Source organism: Castor canadensis, chromosome 11 (assembly GCF_047511655.1).
Source record: "Castor canadensis chromosome 11, mCasCan1.hap1v2, whole genome shotgun sequence".
Classification (NCBI taxonomy): Eukaryota; Metazoa; Chordata; class Mammalia; order Rodentia; family Castoridae; genus Castor; species Castor canadensis.
This window is the reverse complement of record NC_133396.1, coordinates 122280392-122300600: the sequence shown is the minus strand read 5'-3', so window position 1 is coordinate 122300600 and position 20209 is coordinate 122280392. Positions and strand designations below refer to the sequence as shown.

Genomic DNA, 20209 nt, shown 5'->3' with positions numbered 1-20209 from the left:
AGAACATGCAAATGAAGTAGAAACTAAGAGAATGATTGAAACTTGAAGTCTGGATGTCACTCACAGCCCAAGAAAGCCCAGAGGCCAAGCTCCTTCATGGGGCTGCCCTTGGCATTGGTGAAGGGAGAAAGCAGGATCTGCCCTGGACACTTGTATTGAGGTTAAAGCCCAGGTGTTTGACTACCTGTTTCCCCACTGTTTCGATCTAATGTCTCCTCAACCAAAGCCTTGGGATCTTAAGTCTTCCAAAGTAAATTCACTGGGGAGTTATAGACATGAGTTATTTGTAAACATTATAAAAGTCCCCTGGCTTAAGAGGAACTGAATCCAGAGTGCATTTTATGCCCACTTTCTATTCTCACACTTCTCCCTACCACACCCCTGTGCCCAGTCCATTGTAATTATTAAGGGTTCTTTGCTAAAGCATTTTCCTTATATAAAATGAGCACATCAAAGATAACACTGACCACTATATGGCACGTTGCAGGGTTTCAAGCTTACAAATGTCAGGCCAATCTTTATCCCTGATCCAAAAGAAGAAGAAGAAAAGACTTCTTTAGCCAAGCAGAGATGTATGCACAACACCACCATCTGGTAAAGGAACAGGACACTTAGGGTGACTAGATCCAAGGAATGGTTATATAGACTATCCAGCCTCTTATCCGTGGTTTCCCTTTTAGGATAATCATGGACAGAAAGGAGAGAGAGAGAGAGAGAGAGAGAGAGAGAGAGAGAGAGAGAGAGAGAGAGAGAGAGAAAGAAGGAGGAGGAGGAAAGGGAGGGAAGAGAGGGAGGGAGAGAGAAATTACTACTACTACTGGCAGACAGATCAGTGCATACAGTAGCAAAAACAAACTTCCAGCTGTGAGTGTGAGAGAGGCATGCACACACATGTGCCAACAGTGCCTGGCTTTGCAGGAGACAGTGGTAGCCAAAGCTCATATTGTGACAAAGGGGGCATCTGCTCATGCCCTAGTCCCCAATCTGACCCATGAGCAGCCACCAGCAGTGGCAGAGAAGACAAGAGGACACAGAGAGCACAGGGCAGCTGCCCCTCCTCAAGGGAACAGAGAGCGGCTTGCCCAACAGTCTAACTAGGGGCTGGGGAAATGGCAGGGTTGCTTGCAATGATTGCTTATGGATTTTGAGGACTTTTGTTGCTCATGACCACAGATAATTAGGAGCTGCCTCCAGCACTAGTCAACAGGCTGAGAGCTAAAAACATTCCTTTTCAGGTTCCAACCTGAGAGAAATGTCAGGAAGGAATTAGGAAGTGTTTAGCACAAAGCCCAGGATGAATATCCTGGCAGCTCTCCGACTGCCTCAATACATAGAGTAATAGCTGAACAAAGCCACTCTGCTGCTAGACTCATGTGGCCAGGAGGTGGAAGAGTTGGGAAAATTAGATTTGGCATGCATGCCCTTCCCTGAGCTTTTCTTCTGGCCAGACCACAGTTTGAGGTTTGCAAAGGCATCTGCCTCCCTGGGCAAGAAGTTTGGCTGCACAGAGAAGGCACCAGGTTCTTCTCTTTAATAAATAATATTTGCAAACATCAAATACTCTCCTGAAACTCTCCAATTATGTTATGTTTTGTCTTTATTTCTTACCCCCTCCCTTTTTCCTTAGTACAATACTTTCCCCAGATCCTCACTTTGAGGGCAGTGAAAGATTTCCATTCATAGAAGACATTCTGAATCCACCCCACAGCCAAGTGAAACCAGACATCAGAGAAGAACAGCACAATCCACACCTTCTGAGCTTTATAATACTTTCATAATCTTTCATGGATAAAATTCAATCAAAGTCCCATGGAAAATTCCTCCAACTTCTTGAGTTAGTCTTGAGAGAAGGAAAGGTGGCCAGTGTGCTTCATAGCACTCTGCTAGCTATGGAGCTATGTACTTTTCTTTGTTAGCATTTTCAATATTCTAATTCTATTTCCTAATTTTGCAGGTGTTCTCTTGAACTGAGAACAGAGATCTTAACCTTCCACCTCTCCCCAGCAATCTGCTGTAGAGATTATCCCTTGCCTGGAGAAGCTCTCTCCCTGATTAGAGTGATGGGAACTCAGCTTCACCTCTAGATCCACCCAGATGGTTAAAGAGGCCTAAGAGAGTTAGGATGCAATACCACAACCCACCAATAGGAAGTGGCAGATGTACAAGGTGCTCTCGCCTGTCTAGTGCAGGGTTTTAGAAGCAATAACACAAACTATCCTTTTTTAAAAATGCATATTCTGTGAGCCAGACGTTATTCTCATGGCTGTTTAAGCATTTGCAAGAAGTGTATTGGGAAATACGGCTGAACACAGAAGCTGTCTGCAAATAGATCTCTATGGGCTAAGGCACAATCTCCAGTATGCTCCCTGAAGCAAGGGGCTTTTAAAAATTCAATCTGTCATGGAAAATATGCTGGCTCTTGAGCGACTATATGTAGCTCAGGGATATTTAGGTGGATGTAGAAGCCTGGGGAGTGAATGGTTTGGGGAGCTGCTGGGTCCCTGTAACTCTGCCATATATCATGAGAATTAGGGTGGAAGATATGGAGAGTTCACTCTGGCCCCATGGGAACATCACTTTTTAGTCTATACTGATACACTTGTCCTTTGGGGCTCCAGGAACCTCCAGAAAAGGCTAATCCTGAAGGCTGCCCTACCTTGGAAGTTAGAGACAATTCCCTCTGGGGTTTTCAGGCAATATCCCTTGGGTAACATTGGGTAGGGAAGGAGCTAGAAACACATTTTGGGAATGGAGAAACTGGCCAGAGATTTTCCTGGGAAGTCTCTCTTGGTAGCTTCATAATGATTAACAATTCAAATTCACCATTTTCAACTCAGCCCATCCAGGCATACACTCCTTTTGATTAATAAACAATAATTTTATTTATTTATTTATGGTGGCACTTGGGTTTGAACTCAGGGCCTCATGCCTGCTAGGTGCTCTTACTGCTTGAGCCACTCTGCCATCTCTCAAGGGTCATTTTAATTAAACATTTGTGCCCTGTCCACCATAAGAAGCTGTCCATGAGACAGGATTACCCAGAAGAGTCTGGGTTTCTCTCACAGTCAACTAAATTCCTACCACTCCATCAAGACCCAGCTACTTGCCCAGTGCTTTTCCTAACTACTCCTAGGACCAGAAAAGGACTTTGACTCAAGGTTATTATAACCCCACTCTTATTTGAAGACATCCTCCCAGCCCTAGCCAGGCTTGGCCTCTGCCTGAGTCTTTTTCCTGCCCCACTTGGGACTCTCCAGTTGAGCTGGCCACCCAGCTGTGAGCTGAAGGTCATTCCTCTGGCATCTCATGATGGACAGAAGCAAATTACAGCCCTGAATATTCCAGCCACAGGCTATCATAAGGCTTTTGTGCTATTTCTATAGTGCCAGAGCTGAACCACAAGCAAAACAGAAACTTGTTGGGAGGATCACCCAGCCTCATTACACGCCATTGTTGGATGATCTGCACTCATCCTCGTCCCTTCCCCCAACTCCAAGCAAATAGCAAACATTCCAGTGCCATCAGCCATTGAGCTCTAGGCTGCCTGCACAAGGCCCAGACATACTCAAGCATTACCTAAAGACCTGATCCTTTCATGGAGTCACATAGGACATAGGTAGGGATGCTGCAGCCTCCAAACATCACTGAGATAATAGCCTCCTCCACAGGTACTGAGGGCCCATCGGACAGACCTGCTCTTCTAGAAACAGAGACATGGGGTCAGCACTTGGAAGAGGTGCCTCAAACAAGAGAATGGTCTTAGTCACTGCCAGACTTGGGCTCAAATTCTAACTCCAAATAGCTTATCACATCAGGGCAGATAATTTAACCTCTCTGCCTCAGTTTCCTTAGCACCTAAAGAAATACTAATACACATTAAGATTTTAGCACATAATTGGCAGGGGAGACACTCAATAAATTAGAGTGATTATTACTGTTTTTTGCTGGCAATAGTGGTTGGAACCTTTGTACCCAGGGCATGGGGGAAAAGTGTAGAGGGATATCATGGGGCACATATGATAAGGCTTCAGAGGGAAAAAGGAGGAAAGGGGTCTCTATAAACCCCCTTTCTTGTATTCAAGGCTTCAGAAACCTATAGCAATAATAAGAGGAAGGCATGCACTCAATATTGGTTAGTGGGATTGTCTATTTGTTTCTTGGTTGGTTCATTCATTCAATTACTTAATGCTTACTTTGTACCAAATTCTAAGAGAGTTGAGGGCTGGAGGCATGGCTCAAGCAGTAAAGCACCCGCCTAACAAGCACAAAGCCCTTAGTGCAAACCCCAGTGCTGCCAAGAGATGGGGGGGTGGGGGGGGAGAGAGAGAGAGAGAGAGATCTATAAATTCAGTGAACAAATTCAGTAATCAAAACTCTAACAGAGTCAATCAGGACAGACAAGTGAATCCAATAGACATGGCCCAGCCCTGGCGGAATTTCTATACAGCAGGAAAGACACAGAGAAATAGTTAACTGGGAGAATAATGACAGCTTCAAGGAGATGACTGGTGCTTACTAAATTAAAAAAACAAGTGGCTAAACTCAAGAGATTAAAGAGAAGCTATATGGAATAAGGGTCCCATTATGAATTCAAAACTTCACTCTAGAAGTCTAAGTATAGGCAGGGTAAGACTATTAAATGACATTAGTAAGAAGGAAATTGTAATCATCACAGTTTGTAGTGAGAAGCCCCTAAAAAGGGTGGGCCTATGACACATGCTATTCCTGATACAGTGAACATAAACATCTAGGGTAGATTTTGTATGTGACCTCCTGATGCAGACATTCAAAGTCCCCTTGGAGGGGATGAACTAACATTTACTTCTATTAATTTGATCTCCTAGAAGCTAGATATTAGTATCCTGGGTTAAAGTCCTTACTTCCACTTTCTAAAACCAGGGGCAATCAAAAAAATCACCTATGACTAACTGGAAAGATGTATAAAGATGTGCTCAAAATCATAGAGAAAATATTTTAAGAGTGGAAGGAGCACTTAAATAGGAACACAGAAGTATAAAAATATAGTAGATGAGTCAAAACATGAAATCTGACTTATCCAGTGGAAGAGAGAGAAAGAAACTTGCAAGGAAGGCCTTTGAAGCCAGTTAGAAAAGATCTTTCATCAGTCTTGTGATGTTAGTGCACATGCTGTCCAACTGAGAACAAATGTTCTTTGAAAGCATCAGGCTGACTGCTCCCTGGAAACTGAATGGGCTCCTAGATACTTGTAGTTGGAAGAAGGGGAGCTGAGTTCAGGATGAAGTTCAGAAAGCAAGAGATTCTACCAGTCATCTCTGAACATTACTGAGGACCAAGTAACAGGTTCCCACCCCAGGACTGTCATGACTTCTCACAGGCAAGACTTGTCCACTTTATAGGTCAGTGACTATTTGGGCTAGAAGAGACTTTCAAAGAGCATCTATCCCTGCTTCCTAAAGATGTTCTGTAAGACACTAGCTCTGACAAGTGTTAATGAGTAATGTATAATAAATATTAGATATTTATAATTATAAAATATCTTTAAAATTTAGGGGCCAAATAAATGAGAAATGTTAGCTTGAATGTCTCAGACATCCAAAAGTCAACATGCTCACTTGGTTATTCAATCTACAATCTGGGATCCATTAGCACAAACCCATTCATTATAACTATACACACCTAAGAAAGGATCCATTAGCACAAATCTATTCATTATAACTATTCACACCTAAGAAGATATTATTAAGGTATGCTCCTCTCCAAGGATTGTATTGCCTCATATTTCTCTAAATGAGGCCAGATCTTTTCTAATTTGTGGTAAATATAGCAAGTAATAGTATGCTTGACATGAGTTAAGAATTATGCTTGACATAATTCAGTCCCTTACCTCCCTTTTAAGACTTCTAGTATCTGATGGGATCTCTGTATTCCAAGAAAGCTAAATAATATATTAGATGACAATGACCATCACACCATCCTTATCATCAGCAGCACCATCATCAATTACAATGATGAGAGCAATACACACATTGAGAACTCATCAAAGAACCCTTCTAAGATGCTATTATTTTATAAATGAGTAAATTAGGAACTGCAGAGTTTTGGTAACTGGCCTAAGGTTGTTAAGCTGAATCCAGACTTGAACTCATGTTCTCAGACTGTACAGTGCACATTTTTAACAACCACTCTCTACTGACTGCCTCCATTTGATTTCTCTGTGAACCAAACTACTGTGGCTCCTATTATCCTTCTTTGCTCTGCTGTACTCATTCCCATGGGTAACAGAAGGGAAATAACAGAGATGTGTACCTACTATATAGAAGGTACTATCACTTCCTATGGCTACCCTTTGGGGAGGCAGTATAAATCTATAGAAAAGGAATACTTGTTCAATGCTTACCCCATTCCTGCCTCAGCTAGAAGGTGTCAGAGCCTAGATGTGAGGTTCTAGCCGTCCATGTTTATTCTAGAACCTTATGGCTTCCCTGGAAATGGCCAGGTATAGCCTGACCAATTGTAATCGAAGCTGATTTATACATAGGAAGCACAGAGTATTTCCATTATTTCCCTTCTCCTGGATCATCCTGGTGGGCTCTGTTTGTTGGGGTTCTGAGAAGAATACCTCGGAATCCACTAAAAACTTCATAGGTCCCTTAGACCACATCCTTATCCTCTTGGGAAACAAGAAACTTGATTTTGATTTATATTTTGTTGCTCTGAAAAAATTATGGTCATGTCACTCATGTCATCTGTCCCTTTCTACCACCCCAATCCCAACACCATGATTTTATTATCTCTTCGCCTTGACAGTCTAATAGATGATTTTAATTTCATAGAAGCCTTCAGTATGGAGGGATGACAAGGAAAATATGGGCTGTGCAGAGATCATTTTTAAAACTCAGGTTATGAAGATTCAATAGGAAAGTGGTGACATTTCTAAGTACCTAGCTTATGGTCTTTCTTCCCACCTTACCAACCTTCCATGAATTTGTTCAGGGAGAAAACGGCAAGGCTTCCTAGTGCCACTTTGAGCAGAGCGCTCTCCAAACCTCCAATGTTGATCCAGAATAAAATGCCCTTTGATTTAAATAGGCCAGAAATGTACATATTTTATTCAAACTCAGTTTCAGCAAGCAGGTTACTATGAGACCCTGGGTTTGAAAGCACCATTAACTATGGTCACAGGTCTTTCCCAAACTTACCAGATTTGGACCTTAATCATGATTTTAAAAAATCCATTCTGGGGACCTGACATGATGGCTCAAGTCTGGAACTAGAGGCAGAAATAGGAGGATGGCATTCAAGGCCAGTCTAGGCAAAAAGTTAATGAGACCCCCCCCATCTCAAAAAAAACAAGCCAGGAGTGGTGGTGCATGTCTGAAATCCCAGCTACTCTGGAAATGGAAATAGGAGTATTGGACCCTATCTGAAAAGCAAACTAAGGCAAAAGGGCTGGGAGCTTGGCTCAATAGATAGAGCATTTACCTAGCAAGTGAAGGTTCTGAGCTCAGTCCTTCCTTAGTTATGCCAAAAAAAAAAAACCCATCTTGAAATAAATTAACATAAGCAAATAATGCAAAGCATACTCAAATACACAACAATATTGGCTTTAAAAATGAAACCCTATTCATGCAGAGAACAAGAACCACCCTACCAATCACCTACATACCAATTAATCCACACATTGACTGCTGGTAATTATCTAATTGCTTGTCTGCAGAACATCATTTAATTGTAGTACATTTCATCTACTGTCCTAATGATTGTCAGGAGGAGTCAATCCCCTACACCTGGGAAGGGAAATGTCTACTTTCCAGAGTGGCTGGGCCCTCCTTTGCTACAAGAGGTACAGAGAACTATGGGATAGCACCTACTCCAGAGAGCACAGCAGGAGCTTTGTGACCAAAGGCAGAGGAATGACCCTCTTTTCATTTTCCAAAAGGAATGTGATGATTATCAGTAGGGTAATACTCAAATGGACAAACAAGATAAAATCACACAACTTAATTGAGCACTTGCTATGTCCTAGGTCCTGTAGGTAAGAGCTTTGCAATTATTATCTTGTTTAATCCTCTCAAACATCCTACAAGGCAGGACTTCTTATCATTCCCATTTTAAAGATGGGATGCTTTCTTAACTTGTCCAGAATTGCATAAGCATTAAGCAGCAGAGTCAGAACCCAAATCAAATGCTCATTTGGCTGAGAACTCACAAGAAAGAAAAACTAAAGCTCAAAATGCTGAATTAACCTCCAGGTTTTTCTTCCTAATCACTGCCCATGACCTCATATGGTTTTGGGGAAAATGGAAGAGGTGACAGGTCCCTACCTTGGTTAGATTTCAAAAGCAGTGCTGAGAATTGGTGATGCTCACACACCTGGATTCAGGGATAATGGGCTGAGACTCAGAAATCAGAGGCCAGGAGGCTGTGAGAAGCAACAAATTCCCAGACCAGGATTGATTGCTGGCTCCAATTCTTTAATTATCAGTCCAGCTCTGTGTCTTTCTATAAAATGTCATATTTGTGACATGAAGATAATGGGGACATGAAGAGATATTGGTGGCATGTTCCAGCTCAGAGTTTTTGCTGTATACTGGAGGAGGTTTACAAGGTCAAACAACTCCCCCAACAGATGTGGAAGGCACTGTGTTCTCAGAAGTCTTAGCAACTAACTCACTTTATTTGCCAAGATCAAAACAGCCACAAAAATACATTTCACTTTGCCAGAAAAAAAATAGCTACGAGAATAATTCATGCATGTAAAGTTCTCATTGCCTGTGCCCTATGTAACTATGAATTAATTCTCAGAAGGACACAATGGGAGACAAGAATGTAATACCAAATTGACAAGTCTCTTTTTTTTTTTTCCAAGAAAAGAATGGCTACGCCTTCACATAAAGGCTCTCATTAAAATTCTTTTGGATCCATACCAGGCTCAGGGGCACTTGGGATGGGAAAGACATTTGAAGGTCATCTAGTTTGACTCTTCATCAGATGCCCAAGTTCCTTTCACAATATTCCTGAGCATGGGTGCCAAGGGGATGCCTAAACACTCTCAGATCAACAAACCCAAGACCTCTCAAAGCAGCGTGTTTCATTTTTTGGGGAGCTCTGCTCTTTTATAAAGGACTTTCTTAATACTCTCTCAAAAACTGTCTGTTCACAGTTTGGTTCTCCCTCTTCTCCAGAAGTGTCAATCATTCCATACATAGAAAAACAATCTGACAGTGAAGTATCATTGTTTTGTGGTCATACTTGGGGATTTTTTTTAAAGACAGATTTACTTGATCCATAATTATTCCAAGATGATTACTCCTCCAAATAACCCAAAGTGCATATTTTTCAACTTATATTATCAGCTACACTGAAACTGATTATAATCAACTTGCTTTCATAGAAAGAAGGAATAAATCAAAATATAGACTTTAAGAGAATCCGCTTTGGTTAAAAGCATCACCAGCAAGCATTCCATGTCCCAATCAAACCAGACAGAACTCTGTGTATTTCCCCACCACTGCCCAACCCCCACTGGAATTCAACCGGGCAGTTTTTAATCCACAGAATCATGAAAATCATCTAGCCATAACCTCGCATTTTTTGATGTAGAAACTGAGGCTCAGAGATTTCTAGCTCTTTCCCCTTGTCATCCCCAAATATTTATTCATTCTAGGTCGTCTGCACCTGGTTGTGCACTCAGGCATTCTCAGGTCTCTCAGCAGGGAGTCACAAGACAATACAATTCAAAGAATTGAAAACTGGTAGACGAATATTGTTCATTAAGCCACTGACAGGCATTTCAAACCTCATACAAAGGACTGAGAGGGCAAAGGCTTGTTTCCTCTCTCTGATCTTTGCTCAAACTGTCCCTCCAAATGGAACACTTACTCCCTTCTATTTGGCAAAATATCTTTTAAACTCAGCTCATCCCTTGGACATTTCCTCTTGACCCCTCCCCCTCTTTAGCTGCTCCCTTCCTTTCTTCTCCCACAATACTTCGGGTGAGTCACAATCATTGTATTGGCATCATGAATTCCAATTACCCTTCCTAGGCAGATCTCCTGTATTAGGCTTGGGGTCTCTGGAGACAGGAAACTGAGAGTCCTTTAGTTTTATTTATCTACTCTACTTCAGCTGGCACAGGAAGAGTTTTGATGAATGAACAGTATTGTTTCGGCAGACTCATAAGGGTTTTACAGAGGGGAAAGAAAGAATTCCAGACTGAGGAAGAAGCATTCAGACACTGCAGTGTGAAAAGGTATTGTGTGCTTGAAGAACGATGTGGAATTCTTATGATTCAGGTGACAGTCCAGGTGGCAGGGGTGGGCATGAGGAGGAGTGGGTGAGGTCCATTTGAGCTACATGTGGACAATCACATAAGACTTGCTGAAGTGAACAGACATGATCCTAAATAGGATCAGATTAATTTTTAAGGAGGTTGTTTGAGTGGCCAAAAAATGAAGCATGGTACTGGGGGCAGACATGAGGCAGGAATGCAAGTCTGAAGCCCACTGTATGATCCTTCTAAGGTATGAGAAGGACCCTTGTTGAGGGGTTTATACCTTGAGAATTCTGTGAGAGCCCTGAGGAAGGAAGCCAAGTATGAATTCAAACTTGAGAGCTTAAAGTGGGGCCAGCAGGATCTGGAGAGAGAAAAGAACAGTTGAGAGGGAAAAGAACACGTGAGAGAGGGAAAAGAACAGTTGGCATTGATTCCAGGGTTCCCAACCTAGAACCCCAGAGAGAGACAGACAATGTAAATCAAAGCAGGAACCAGAAAACCAGGAAAAGTTTAGGGGAATGGCAATGAGGTTATCTGAGAGAAGAGTCTTATGACAATCTTTACAGATGATTCTTCTAGATCCAGAGACACCATATTACTGTTTTACCCAAAGAGATAGAGGAAATATAAGCAAATCAATCATGAAAACATAAAGACAAATATTTTAATCATCAAAGAAATGAATGAATGGAGAAATCCTGATGATTCGAGGGTAAAAGAAACAACTTCAAGAAATATTTCTTTTGCTTCTCAAACTATTGATCATTTCTCAATGTGTTGGCAAATATACAACATAGTCTCCAGATAATCAAATTCCATGCCTTTTAAATTTTCTGAAAAGTATTTTCAAATCTTTTAAGAAACTGTCATTACTAGCTGACTGGCTGATGACCTCAGACCAATTAGTGGGTCCCAGTCACCAGGGAGAGTTCAGTTTATGCTAATTAAGTGGCCACATACAGCAACCTTGTGTTTTACTTATCTTTTCAAAATTAAAGAAGGTCTACACAGTACTGGGAACAAAAGCCCACAGACACACACATGAACAAATGCCTTTTGCACTAAACTCTACCCATCTGCTAATCCAGGAACATCCTCTCTCTTCTCCATCAAAGCAAAAGCTCACCAGAGCCAGCATCAACAGAACCTTCTCAGGTCAACTGCTCCATAAATAAGTGGTGAAGGAACTTTCCTGAACCTAGGAATTGTCAAAAGTGCACAAGGAAAAGAAGAGTGTGAAAAAGAACTGAAACTGCCAGCTCACCCTCTTCCTCAGGTTGTAGGTGAGAATCAGGTTCCGGGAGAAGGAGTGGGAGAAGGCCGTGTAGAATTCCAGCACTTTCTGCAGGGCGTCCCTCTTGATCACATGCAGGTCACAGTAGGTCAGGGCCCTAACATTAGCACAGGACTGGGCAAGGGTGGCTTCCTTCCAGAATACATCTCCAAACACGTCTCCTTTCCCTAAGGAAAGAAAGTTGTCATTGAGGAAAGTGTCAGCCAGGAGGGGTCTGCTTGCCTTGCCTTCCCAGAACTGCTATCCATTTGACATTCTCCAGCTTGGGCTCAGAAAGGGCAAAAAGCATTTTCATTTGAACCTTAATAATATGCAATTTAAGGGATTTTAAAATGTCACACAATACATATGTGATATTTAACTGTTGGATTTGGAATCAGGAATTGGAATCCAAGGGTTATTCTGATTCTCCTTATCAACAGGGATTCCCCTCCCCCAATTATTCTTTATCATACTTCCTTTTTTCCCATGGCACTAATAATAGCCTATAATTATATTATTTGTTTCTTTACTGGTTTGTTATATGACTTCTAATACTGGAGCCCATATGTCTTATTCCTCCACCAGCACAGTACCCATCACATAGTAAGAGCTCAATCAATACTTGCAAAAAGAAGTAAAGGAAGTGGATGGGAGTCTACATTAAAGTGCCTAACTGAAAGGTAAATGGTTAGGCTGCTAGTAGGGAAGATGTGGACTCTTCATCCAGGAACTGAAGAACAGGACAGGTCTTCTCTAGCTGGGACAATCTACATAGAAGTAGTCAGGCAAATGTAGGTTCAGCGCCTCCCATACTTGTCCACTGCCCTAAGGTTTATATTTGAATCATGTGTCCTTCCTCTTTCTTGTACTTTCTTCCAAATTATGCTCCTTTCTCTTTCCAAGTGCTCTCCTAGTAGCATAAGAAGTATGGCACCTAAAGGATCTTCTATACCTAGCATTCCACATGTATATTCAGTAAGTCTAGACAACAGTGCTATGGGCTACATGTTTATGTCCCCAAAAATCATGTTGAAGTTCTAGCCCCCAACAAAATAGTATCAGGAGGTAGGACTTTGGGAGGTAATTAAGTCATAGGGTGGAGTTGTCATGAATGGGATTAGTGCACTTATAAAAGGAACTCCAAAGAGTTCATCTCTTGTGCTCTGTCATGTAAAGATGCACTAAAAAGTAGGCCATGTGTAGCCTAGAGAGTGTCCTTATCAGAACCTGATCATGAAAGCACTCTGATCGTGAACTTCTAGCCTTCAGAACTTGAGAAATTTCTATTGTGTGTATACGAACCCAGTCTATAGCAGTTTGTTACAGCAGCCCAAAATAAGATTGGAACCATACAGTCATATTCTGGGCCAAACTTCTACCAATCTCCTTTTAACATCTGCTTTTCACACCTAGAGATATTCTTCCTACTTTTCCCAGAGACACATATTTCAATGCAAAGCCTATTTATTCTTGGTTAAAATGTTTATCTTGCTTCCAAAAGTTCTGCACAGATAAACACAAATTTCAATCTCTAGGAATCCAGAGAGGAATATAGAGGGGGACAAAAATAAACACTATAAAAGGTAAAAGTAATGCATTTTAGGGAGTTGTCAGCCTACTGCATCCAGATCAGCCAAGTTCCACAGCTGGAATCCAGGTACCTGTGGCTCATGATGATTAAGAGGACAGCTGTTTTCCTGATTAAAGCTGAGGAGGCAATTATACTTTCAAGTACATGGACGGACTTGACTTTTTCTCAAATACAAAAACGTATCCACTCTAAGTATATAAGATACTTCATAGACACAGTGTTTTCTAAGTACCTCCAAAATGCGAGCAAAAAAAACCAACCAAATATACTGAACACATGACTTCCTAGTTGTCTATTTAACTGTGGTTCTAATATGAAGGTGGTTGTACTGACTCACTGTGAGTAAAAACTTGGTAGAGGCAGCTTCTAGGTAAACATGTCTTTGAAACTGCTATTTAGATTACCTTATCAAGTCCTTTTTTCAACCATCTGTAATATAGGTGTAATATAGGTCCTAAGTTAGGACTAAGGTCAGTGAGGAGAATTACTCTCCATGGGCTACTAACTGGTTGCCATGGAAACAGACTCAGTGGTTACTTCCCGGCTCTGAGTTCTAGCCGACTCACTTGTACACATGAAGCATTCTCAGCCTTCCTATACAGCTCACAATGGCCATGTGCCCTTCATAGTTATGTAATCTTACTCTTCTGGACCATGCCCTTTCGTTGGAACAGTATGGTAATCAGTTTTAAAATGGATGCCAACCATTCCTTTCCCCACTGTTGTTCCTTCACAACAAGAGGTGAAGCTGAATTCCCTTCCTTTGAATCAGGGCTGGCTTTAATCACTTGATCAACAGAATCTGTTAGAAATGATGTTCTGGGATTTTTGAGGCAAGGTTAATAAAAAGCCTGTGACTCCTCCTTGAGTCTCTTGGAACACTCACTCTTGGGACTCTCCCTCTTAGAGTCCAATCAATATATGAAAAGTACAAGTCATACAAGCGATCACATGGAAGTTCTCTTGCCCAGGGTTCAGTTGAGTTCTCGGTCAACAGTCAGCTTCAACTACCAGTTGTGTCAATCTGCTATTTTACTGATCTAGTTCAGCCGAACCTTCTGATAACTGCAGCTCTAGCAGCTACGTTATTAGGTTGAAATGTGGTATAATTAAGCCAGAACACTGAGCATACAGGCTTATGGATAATTTGCCCGATTCTAATTAAGATTACCTCTTTTAAACAAAACCAACATATAAGCACTATACTTCTTAAATGAAATGGGGTGTCATTTTTATAATCATAGAAGAACCCATAAAGTAAAACAATAGTTTCCCATGTGCATTTAACATATGAGTTTAACTGTAAAAATTCAATTTATAAACACCTCTTCACAGGCATATCTGTTTGTACAAAACAAAGGGCACAGTTGGAACACACCATGAAATAAATAAGTGTTTTGAAATGACAACATTTTCATGGGTAAAAAAGTTTTCTAATCAAAGATTTTTGACAGAAACAATAAGTGGAGGGCAGCTCCTGCTACAAAAAGTATTTCACAGTAAGATAATCACAATTAATCTGTAGAGTTGAGGAGTCTCAGGGTTGTCATAACTTGGATTTGATTTTTGACCCAAGTTGAAAATCAAACAATCTTACTTCCTGTCAAGGCAGAATCTTTGGTGTGAATTATTTGTGACTGAGACTTAAGAATGTGATGTCAGAGGACCTGTCAGGTTCAAAACGAACCCAAGACTATTGTGGCAAATGAGAAACGTTTTTAATGACACATATAACTGGGGGAAACTGTCAAAAAGGAAGCAAAGCATTTGGCAGCCTGCTTCCAAGTTACACACATTGCCAGGAATAATGACTTCCCTGGTCAGACTGTGAGTCAGAGGCCAGAACAAATCCTACATCCCTATCCCTCTCTTGCTTGCTGGTGTGAAGTGATCACTTCCCAAGAACAAAAGGTACCCTGTGCACTTGGTAATCAAACTCCTCAGAGCAATCAGTCTATTTATTTATTTATTACACTGAGTGCTCGGTGCAGAATGTTAAAACCTAACTTTCCAAGCCTCTAAAATACTAACATTCTTCATGGATGTTCTGAGCTGAGGGGATGTAGGAGTATGTGTGGGTTGGGAGTAAGGAAAGACAGTATAATTAAAACTTTAGGTGAACATCCCTGTAATAATCAACCATTCTTCCCTTCCTGCCCTGATTACACACAGTTGTCCTTACTGAGCCTTTGCTTCTGCAGTGCACATAAAGAGCCCTGGGGTGGGACCAAACACCACTCATAAAGCATAGGTGAGAGGCAGGATAAGGGCTGAGGTGCACAAAGACAGGGATGGATCATGCCTGAAAGGAGCACAGCACAGATGTCCACCCAATCCCTGCAGGCAGTTTAGTTTAGCAAAGAGCAGAGGCTGGGGACAGCCAGTTGCAGAGGCTGAATAGGGCCTATGGGAGGGGGGTAGAGAGAGTTACTGTGGTGAATTTGAGCGGTGTTGGAATAGGGACCCAGAAGCATCAAACAGTCTTCCTGAATGCTAACAAGTGTCAGGGGTTTCTGATCTGAACTCTACAACTGGGTTTGGAACTCTGCGGAGAAAGCCCTGTCCATTCAAAAATGGGCTCCATGTGAACTTGTCAGGTCAGGGGATCAGAGTACAAGTGAGTTTTCTGACCACTTCTCCTCACTAATTCCCTCAATGTGCCACTGCTCACAGTGGTATCCTGGACTAAGCAAAACAATTCTGAAGTGAAAATCACCATCTGCTAAAATCACTAACCAGTTCTAGACTCAAAGCAGTTAGAAGGAACTCAGCCCATCATTCATGCATTGTGTGTAGGCACTGTGGCTGAGGTACCACAGTGGGTCAGCAGATACTGTGAGGGACGGAGACACAGGTAACAACACAGTACATTAGAGTCTATAACAAGGGAAAGTAGAGGAGGGGTATCCAACTCAAGTTCAAGGGCAAAGGGAAATCTTCAAAGACATGGTATCTGAGCTGAGACCTGAAAGATGAGAAGTTAACCAGAACTTTGCCACATGGAGATGGTTATAGTCAGAGGGAACAGCATGTGCAAAGGTCCAGAGGAAAAAGGATCTGATTCTTTAGCAAAAGTGAAAGCCATCCAGAAGCCTCTGGATTAATCTATATTTCACATTTTTCTCTCCTACAGAAGTGAGTATTGCTGGTGCTGTGTTTATAATCCTTTGAGGAAAGAGCCTCATTTCCTCATTGGGCTGCACACTCTCCTGAGAACCTTCCTTACTCAACACATGGAGAGCGGCAACACTCAATTGTTGAGTACCTGTTTAAAGCTCTGAATTCACCACTCTTGAGGGAGGAGGGGGACAGAATTCTTCAGGGGAGGTGCTGAGAGAAACAAGGGCTGTTGTTTCCTGCCCACTCCATCCCTCTTATTCCTCCACCTTACAGCACTAGTAAATCCTTTGTCCTCAGTCATTCAGGACAAGAGCTGTCTTTCACAAGCTTCCTCCCTCAGGTGAAACCCAACAGCAGTGACATGGCTGCTGTCTGCCCAGGCTCTGAGAGGAGGCATGCTGTTTCTGGGCCCCAGGGTAAACTCTGCTTAGGAGACCTAGAACAGGGGTTAGATTAATCTTCCCAGGTGAGTGATGAGCGGAATTCATGCACACTCACTCTCTGAATTGGAGAGATTAGGAAGACAATGATGTGGACACAGATAGCTCACAGGCCCCCTGACACATCACAGATGCCAGATGTGTCATTCGGGTCCTCTCTTCCGGTCTGAGACATATCTAAACATATCAGGAATGGGCTCAGATCTTCTCCTCCCCAGACTGCCCTAGCTCTTCCAAGAACTGATCAGCCATTCTCTCAGAGTGAGTTTGGGGCCAGATAGGATGTCTGTGAGCCCAGGTCCACCCTGCTGGGGGCACTCGTGGATCCCTGAGGGTCTGGACCCCTCACTCTATGCCCTCCAGTCACACTGGGTCCTTAAAGTCCCTCCAAGTCAGGTTCCTTTCTAGCCTCAAGTTCTGACCTCCCCAGAACCAACTAATATACCCCATCCTGTTCTTGGCCTGGATAACTCCTGCTCATACCTTGAAATATGCCCAAACCTCCTCTCTCTCCCTTGGCCAAAGTAGCTTCACCTATGGGGTCCCTTCACTCTGTCTCCCTCTGGAAACACCCATCACATTCACAATCATGTATCCCTGTAGGTGACATTTGGCAGACTCTTGGTGGTTGTTGAACGCATCAATGAACAGACCTGAGCATCTTAATAAACCTCTCCCAGCCTCAATTTACCCAGCTGTAAAATGTGGGTAACAATATCCACTTCAGAGCTGTCGTAAGATTTTCAAGAACAAATATACACAGGGTACTTAGCACTGAGCTTGGAACGTAAGTGCTCAGTGAGCAATAGCAAAGAAGAATCCAAACAGCCCAGAGAGATAAACACCACAGGGATTATCATCTCTACTTTAAAGGGGAGGAAAGCGATGGCCTGTGGCCCCACAAGCTTTCCCCACACAGGCATGTGACCTTCATACTGGGAGAAGTCATACAGTGTTCTTGGTGGGCTATCCCCTCACTTTAAGCTGCATTTAGTAGAATCTGTCTGAGGTAGGCACCACAGCAAGCAATGGAGATAAAGATAAGTCTGAGACAGAGCTTTGGCCTTAAGGACTGTCATCCAGGCTTCCAGTTGTTCCCCCAAATCACTTCTCTCCTCTCCATGGTGATAGAATCATGACTTCTTTTAGCTGAGTGCAAGCATGACCAGAATAGAGACCACATTGCAGCTAGCTGTGGGTTCAGGGGAGGTATGCAGAAGGTATGGGTATAATTCTAGGGCATATCCTCAGGGAGAAGGATCCCACCCCTTCCTCCTAGCAGGAAGGAGGGTATGAGCTCTCTTGGAGTAGAAGGCCCAGGGCAACAACTTATTGAGGTTGAAAGGAAGCTGGGTGCCTGACCCAGGGATTTGCCACACCAGCCCCAGTGTATTTGGATTGCTACATGACAGAAGAATTAGCTCCCACCTTGTCTGAGTTCCTATTATTTGGGGGTTTTATTGGCACAAATGAACATGTATCCTAGTCAATTTAGGAGTCTGTGGTCTAGTAGGGAAGCCCCATGGGTCCAGCTTGGTGGGGGGAAGGTATCTTCTCACCTGCTGTGAGGAAGAACCCGGGCAGGTACCATCCGAAGGACTAAGAGGTAAAGGTGATATAAGGACTGGCACCATGTTCAAAGTGGTAGCTCCAGTCACCTGTGCTGAATATCTCAGCAGCATCTATCTGCTTCCTGCCCAGCCTTGACTGAGCAAGATTGCTGAGAACTCCTTGCATGCCAGGCTACAAGTACCCACTAAGCGCCTCTCCCCAGAAGTGCTGAAGTCCAGCCTTTCAAGTTTATTTCGGAATACTTAATAACTTCCTGCATGCATTTAGTGCTATTTCCCTTGGCTTGCCTGAAGCCATGGGGGAGAGTAAGCATGCAAAGTTTTGACATCTTGTAAATATTGCCTTCTCTTATCTACAGTAAAGCTACAAAGTCCTTCTTCTTATCTTTACTGCACAAATAAACACTCCTGACAATCTGTGACCTCTGTTACTTCTGTTACTATTTACAGATGTGAGAACATACATCAAAGACAGACAGACACTGTGCAAATCTCATCAACTTGCCTTCCATCTGAGTTGTGAAAATACACTAACAGGAATAAAGCCTCTGCTCTCAGTGCCAAGGCTTGGCTGACTGTGTTTGGGTGTTAAGTGGTTAGCCAACATGTTTTTATTAGAATTCTGTTCCAATGAAGAAAGTAGGGCCTGGACATGTCAAGGAAGCCTTGACTCCTGGGACAGGCCTGAAATTTCTCCCCTAGTCCCAAAAGAATATCTACTTCTAGAAGATATTAGTCACGTTTTAGGCTTTGTAGGAGAGCTCAGAGATGCTTCAAAAACATTTGTTCTCTTTTGAAGTTGGCACAATAATTTTTGGTCCTCTGTAAGCCATCTCTGTATTATACATGGGACACTGGGGTATGTCAGCCCCATACTTGGACAGTGGAACCCACACAAGCACCGATAAAGCCGTGGGCCAGGTCTCAAGTGAACTGTGCCTGACTGTCTGTCCTTGGTGACTCTCAGATTGATGTTCCAAAAGGTGGGCGGTGTCTCACCATCTTTAAACATATTCAATCCATTCAACAACTTGACCTTGCCTACTGTGGATCAGGTAGTGTTCCAGGATTCAGGAAAATAAACAGAATATGAGTCATCTCTATGTTCAAGAGGCTTACGATATAAACAATGAAGAATAAAACAACAACAACAACAACAAAAAACCCCAAGATATGGAGGAGGTTGAGCTAGATAGGAGCTGTTTTTATATGGTGAAGCAAGAGAATTTAGAAACACATAAAAGAACCAGATTATTTTTTCAAATGACAGTGGGTAAAGGCTGCATAGGTGGAACGAAGAGAGTAGGTTTGGGTTACATTCACTTTTTCAGCTAAACCTCCTGGTGGTCTTATTTATATGGATTTCACATTCTTACTGTTAAGAACAGCAATTTGAATAATTTGTTCCTACTCCTGCTACTTCCTTTCATGGGGAGGCAGCTCTACCTGCATCATATTCTTAACCTCTCTCTTCCCTTCAGCAGATTTATGAGTTTGGAAGGAGAACATGCTCTCTGTGGGCCAGCCCCTGGCTCTCTCTTCAGGAACTCCTGCCTACAGGAACTATATGCTCTCTCCATCCCTCTGTGCCCTGAGGTTTATGGGACAGAGCCACACACGGGTAGCTTGTGCTGGTCAGCACCATGAGGGGGTCTAATTCTGGGGCCTAACCTCAGGAAGGTTTCCTAGATGCACATAGAAAGCACATTTTCTAATATTAGGTCTATCTGGAAGAGGCGGAATATTGTGACCCGTACCTCTCTTACTGTCCCTCTCTTGGTTCAGAACTCTGGGAAGATCTAAACAACTTATTAATCACTCCCTGATCCCCATACTCACCCCCTCTTCATTTCTCCAGCAACTACAGTCTTGCTCTTTACCCTCATTCTCCACTATCCCTGTTCTCTATAGTCAACCATGACTCCCTTGATGGTCAATCTAAAAGACACTTTT

At 42.6% G+C, this 20209-nt stretch overlaps 1 protein-coding gene across 5 annotated transcripts in view; it reads right to left on the bottom strand.

The window, feature by feature from the left end:
• Positions 1-20209, bottom strand: part of Kcnh1 (potassium voltage-gated channel subfamily H member 1) — a 328710-nt gene that overhangs the window by 60324 nt on the left and 248177 nt on the right. For all 5 annotated transcript variants that reach the window (XM_074048392.1, XM_074048393.1, XM_074048395.1 and 2 more), the window contains one exon: positions 11523-11719. In XM_074048392.1, coding sequence (XP_073904493.1) covers positions 11523-11719 — 197 coding nt within the window. The remainder of the gene's footprint in view (positions 1-11522; positions 11720-20209) is intronic.